The 6,000-nt window shown below is 37.6% G+C and overlaps 1 protein-coding gene across 3 annotated transcripts in view; it reads right to left on the bottom strand.

The window, feature by feature from the left end:
- Nucleotides 1-251: 251 nt before the first annotated feature.
- Nucleotides 252-6,000, bottom strand: part of LOC149261424 (peroxisomal acyl-coenzyme A oxidase 1-like) — a 243,884-nt gene continuing 238,135 nt past the window's right edge. For all 3 annotated transcript variants that reach the window (XM_089422243.1, XM_089422240.1, XM_089422236.1), the window contains 2 exons: nt 852-1,035; nt 252-735 (listed from right to left, as the gene is read on the bottom strand). In XM_089422243.1, the coding sequence (XP_089278369.1) occupies nt 526-735; nt 852-1,035 (394 nt within the window). In that variant the 3' untranslated portion in view covers nt 252-525. The remainder of the gene's footprint in view (nt 736-851; nt 1,036-6,000) is intronic.

Genomic DNA, 6,000 nt, shown 5'->3' with positions numbered 1-6,000 from the left:
AGTGTTTTCTTGTCTTAAAATTGCATATTTAGCAATTTTCAGTGCTCGTAAGATCTGTCTTAACAACCAAATGTTGATATTCGGAGAAGAATTCAAAATTGATATATAAGGAATATGTAAAATAGTATATACAAACTTAAATCCTGCTAATAAAATATCATTTGACTCCAAACGTCTAGTTTCTGGTGGGCCATTACCTCAAATTATTCGTAGGAAATTTCATCAAGAATTATCCAACCGTAATCAATCAATAAACTGTCCAAAAAAGCAATAACATTTTGCAAAGCCAGTATTCATTAAGTATTTCCAACTAGACTTTTTCTTCTTGAACGAGTTTATTTATCACTTGGCCCTGCTTAATGCAGTTACAACAGAACTGTGCTCAAGTAGACAAGTATATCAATGGTATGTTTATCAAACAATAGTGACTCCAAAACCATGCATGGACGTCGAATTATTCAATAATAGGATAGAAAATATAATATTTATATAAATATATCCTGGAAATAATTTAAACCTTTTAATTCACAATCTTGAAATTTTAACCTGTTGCTTGAGAAGTGGACGAATGTGTTCCTCATAACCTTCGGGTACAACTGTCTCATTCAAAGGATCCTTGAAAGCTTCCTCATATAGATGTGGATAGACATTTCCATCATATCGTCCAAGTATAGATCCCAAAAAGTGATCTGTATAATTAAATGCATCTACAAGAGCCACAGCATTTGGACGAACCTGCAACCCAGCATAACATTATTTATGGCATTCTTAAATCATTATAGAAATGCTAAAGAGTGAACAATCTAGAAATCATGTATAATAGTCATTTATAAAGAAATTGATATAAAAACCTGTGAGTAGAGTGCACGTAGCTGATCAGTTGCAAGTGCTGATTGTTCGCTATCAATGTAACCAGTGGAAAGGAAATCACCAAGATGGTTGTGCAGCAATGATAGTGCATACACACTGCATAACAACTGAAGCTGATGTTTGATTCCCTCTCCTGGAATGTCTTGCTGTACTTTCTCTATAAATCTGGTGACAAAGAATTAACATCACTTGTAAATACTCAAAAACTACCTGACTCTCTACATGTATAACATGGTTTGTACATGTAAACACTACATGGCCACAGTTTTAACTGTGTGATACATTCTAATTTATAATAATACAATGTAAATAGCATTGAGAACGAAGGAAATGTCAACCAAGTAGTTTAATCTTAATTTAAAAAGATGGCGTGCTGCAACTGGATAATCACAAGATCATGAATTCGTATAGCAAATTCAATGATTCCGTGGGATGGAGCCACACCAAATTTGAGATGAATACTTAGAATAACGCCATGCAGCTTTTAATTTTTAACTACTAGGGATCACCATCGCTTTATGGGCATGTCATATTCTCCCAGTCTCCCACTAAGGAACAACTAGCAACAAGTCAAACTGCTCCATATAAGGGAAACGCTCACTTTGGAATTTTAAAGTTGTTGTGCAGCATTCTTTAAACAAAATTTAGATTGATCTTTGTGCATATTCGATGAATAAATGTTAATTTAGTAATACAGCGTAGTACGCTCGACATATCTTCATATAAACTACCATAATATTCTTGAGAAGATACCAAGGAGACGTGTTGCAGACATGACAAGGAGATGGCATTACCTCTAGACTTCAAGTAGAAGTGACTTCAAAGAATCACAAAAGGTTCTTCCAAACCATAAATCACACCATGAATCTTATTATCCAGGTAGGTAGTGCATTTCATTGTTATCAAAATCATCTTTAAGCTCTTTAATGCGCATTCCTAAGTAACACGACACATTCTCACCCCCCACGCCCATCCCTGCCCCCCTCGTGTCATGTATTTCCTGTGTTGGACACAACATTCGTGTGACGCATGTCCGAAACGAGTTTCACTGCTGCCAAACGCGAGCCCTACTAGTATCCCAAACTTTAGACACGTGTCTAGTGAAAAAGCATCTTAAAATCATTTTACTGCCACATTCTCACGCAATTCAGTCACATGTTTGAACCTCTCAAAGGTTTTGGAGTGTAGCGAAGGGCGATTAAGCAATATTAAAAGGGATTTCCACTGTTGGGAAGTGAATTTGTCCCAGCCCTACTAATTCTATGCAATTAATGGTAATGTTAAATTCTTAATGGATGGAAATGAAAGATAAAGAGAATTACTTAAATTTTTAACATGGAGAAAGTAAATTTTAGATCCCACTCAAAACCCATTGGTATTCAGAATTTGAGGTTTTGGGGGATTGCAACATTTTTTCATTGGAGTCTGTTATGTATGACCGTATGGAACTAGCATTTAAGTAAGAGGACTAAGCCCTCTATGTACCTCAATGTTGGTGGCATTGATTGTTCAACTCCTCTATCATGACCCTAGTAAAAATGTATGCATCCCAAGGTTGCGGGGGAGCAGCTCCCTGTTGAGAAATCTAGGGGGCAATAAAGTGTAGGTGATTTCTCTTATTTTGATAACTGCTTATGATGTAATTTTACTTTTCTTGATTAACTTCTTCTTTTCTTATTATTATTATTAGTGTTCTCTATCATCAAACAGCTACCAAATCATATAGAACAATGAGACAATAGGACACAAGATATAGGCGATCGACGAGGACCAAAACCTCTCCAACTAAGAGGAAAACCCACCAAAATCCTTCTATTATTATAGAACTTCAATTGACGAATTCCAAGACCTATGACCCTTACCAAGACCCTCAAAGACCATGTCATTCTTCCTTTTTGATGAAGTTTTCTTACACAACGTCCAACAACAAACTTTGACCTTCCAGCAACTTCGACCCAAGCAACAATTTATGCAACTTTGACATAGCAGCTCCATAGCATCAAACTTGATGCAGCTTTAGCAGCTTCGACCTAATAGCCTCACATCGTCGACCTTACAGCCTCACAACTTCGATCTAGAGGCAACTTCAAAACTTCGATCTTGCAACTTCACAGCTTCAACCTTGAAGCTTCGCATCTTCGATGCAACTTCAAAATTTCGTCTAGCCCGGAAACTATAGAAACCCTAAGAGAGAGAGAGAGGCCCAAAAACTTCGATCTGGATCTTCTTCTTCTTCGTCGTCCATTTCCAGCTTCTATCTTGAGGAGATCGAACTTCCTTGAGCGAGTGTGCAAATGAGGTCAAATTCCTTCTTATTTATATGCTTGTGAGGGGTACAAATTGCTCTCTTGCAGATGACTTGTCCCTTCATGTAGGCCAACTTGATCTTTGTGTCATGACGAAGTCTTGGAGGGTCTTTTGACTCTATTTTGACTCAATAATTTTTTCTTTACAATATGTAACATGCCCAAATGGGTCTTCAACACATGAGAATGACTCAATTGACTTTCTGACAATCCTAGAAGCACTCAATGGGTGCTTGACCTATAAATAAATTTCCTTTGAACATGAAACCCATGCCTCAAGAATACAAGTAATAAATTTATTTTTCTCTTTTCATTAAATCCATAAAATCACGATTACATATGACATTATGAAGACCGAACCTAGTTACATATTTCAACACTCCCTCTTAACTAGGGAGGTATTCATAATCCATACAAGGTACTTAGACATTCTCAATTTGAAGAATTCTCATAAGAAGAGTCGGATTGGTAGCCCATCTGTATAGCATGATATCACCCAACATTGTCACATAGCAAGGCCTTCTCTAACAGCTCTATCTCTCCACAAGATCAGAGCACAAATTTGGTGAGACCAATGATTTATAAACACCCTCATCATTGTCTCTCTCGAAACATACCCCACCCAGGTTCTCTGAGAGTATGTTCCACTAGGACTATTGTTATCTTGGATTCCCATACCTCAAGGAATATCAATCCTTTACAACCACTCTTATCTTGGATGCCCTACCACATCCCCAAAGAGTATCGGATGCCAAATGCTTACCCAATCCTTCATTCTATCTTCCCAAGTGAAGACAAGAATGATGTGTCTATCTGTCCCTCTCAATTAGAGAGAATACTCCCATTCCAGTGAAGGAATGTACCCATTCCTATAAAAGGTATGTACCCAAGCTCCCTCTTAATCAGGGACTTGACCAATCCCCCTCTTGACTAGGGACTTACTTCCAGCAGTTGTTTAGGTGGAGATCATGGGACAACCAGCTGCTTGAAGAGCTCCTCCTTTCGATGTCGTGAACTTCCTTTTCTTTATTCAATAATCTTCATCTTTTTGGGACTTATTTTCATAGGGCATCGACCATCAATCGCTTTCATTCATGAATCAGGTCAGTGATGTCATCCTTTCTTTCATTGGAAAGTGATCCATTAGTTCATATCTGGCCTTTCCTGTATACCTTGCTACCTTCTTCGCATCATGTTTCCTTCAAGATCTTTCATCCTACCACATGAGTGTCAGTTGTAAATGACATCTACAGCTCTTCCTTCGGTAGCCCTGCATTAGCCGATCCAGATATTGTTCAAAAATAGAAATGAACATTGAATCAAAAACACCTTTGTGATTGTCTTTCATCATGACATCTCCTTGCTAGCATTAACATCTTGCATATATATTGACACATCTCCAAAAAGATATACAACGTCAAGGGTTTTTTTCTTTTTTCAAACTTTTTGAGGATCTTCATATATTTCCAATGGAGATATCATAGTCAAATCTTCTAGTCCTTGGATGTTGATTTTCTTCTCCATAGTTGCATTTTTCATGATCTCTTCCTTTCTTTATTCACACATTTCCTCCCAGGAACTTCCAATCATAGTTCCTTCTACTTTGTCAACCACCTCATATTTCATATGAGGACATATTATATTGATTTCATCTAGTCAATGTGTGAACCATGCCTTCATGCATTCTTTCGCAGGAGGAGATCCCTTCTTTTGATCATGCTCTTCAAGTACAGCACTCATTCATGATATCTGCAACCATATGCCATGACTCTATTTTATCAAGTACAAGCATACATACCTTGTATCTTTCTTTTGGTCAACTAGACTTCCTTTGGCAGCTCCCTTGATTGAAATAACTTCAATCCCTTGACCTGCTTCACTTCTTTTGACATCATACCATCATCTCATGAATCCCATACAAGTTGGAATTCCTGGCAAGACACTTGCTTCTTCCAGAAGGTGAACCTTCCAATAAAGATTCGAACGAAATATCTTGACCATCCTCATCTTGCAAATGCTCCTTTTGAATGATGTATAATGAGCTCTATACTAGATGACTTTATGCTTCTAATGAGGTTACCAAGAGCTACATCCTTCTATAGGTGACATCCATAGACTTCTATTTCAGCTATCTTTCATGCTTATTTATGATGATGTCACGAGCTTTTGCTTTCAATCACATGCTTCTATGATGCCATCTCCTAACATGATGCATCCTATCATGCTTCTAATGATTCCTTCCATGATAGTTATACTTTACAACAAATAACTTGAAAAAAACTAGGTGAGGAAAACTATCTCAATCATAGTAGAGATCTTTTACTTCCTCCTTGGATTTCTTCTTTTCAGCTTCTTCCACTTCTTCAGTGATATGGGCTTCTTCCCTCCCTCTTTTGTTGTTGTCCTTCTTGAGATTTGGACAATCTCTCTTGTAGTGCCCATATTCATGACAACCATAACATTGAACCTTCGACATGTTCTTCTTTTTCTTAAGGGCCAAGCTTCCCTTTTCTTCTAGCCATGGCAACAAATGCTTGAGCTTGCTCGCATGATCCCACATCGACTTTTTTCTTTTAGCCTGGTTTCTTTGATTTTGCACAATGACCGTAGTTCATTGAATGGAGTAGCTTCCTTCTTTCCATAGATGCTTGATGAGAAGTTGCCCCATTCCTCTGGTAGTGCATTGAGCACTATGATAGCCATTTCCTTGTCAGACATTATTTCTCCCAACTCTTGGAGTTGGTCTCTTATTTCTAACACCCTCATAAAGTATGAGGCTATTCCTTCTTCTTTTGATATCTTCATCTTGTAGAGCTTGAGCTTC

This window comes from Pinus tabuliformis, chromosome 6 (assembly GCF_031772625.1).
Source record: "Pinus tabuliformis cultivar Carrire ecotype Pingquan chromosome 6, CPIR1, whole genome shotgun sequence".
Taxonomy (NCBI): domain Eukaryota; kingdom Viridiplantae; phylum Streptophyta; class Pinopsida; order Pinales; family Pinaceae; genus Pinus; species Pinus tabuliformis.
The sequence above is the reverse complement of the archived record's forward strand: the minus strand, read 5'-3'. Positions and strand labels throughout refer to the sequence as shown.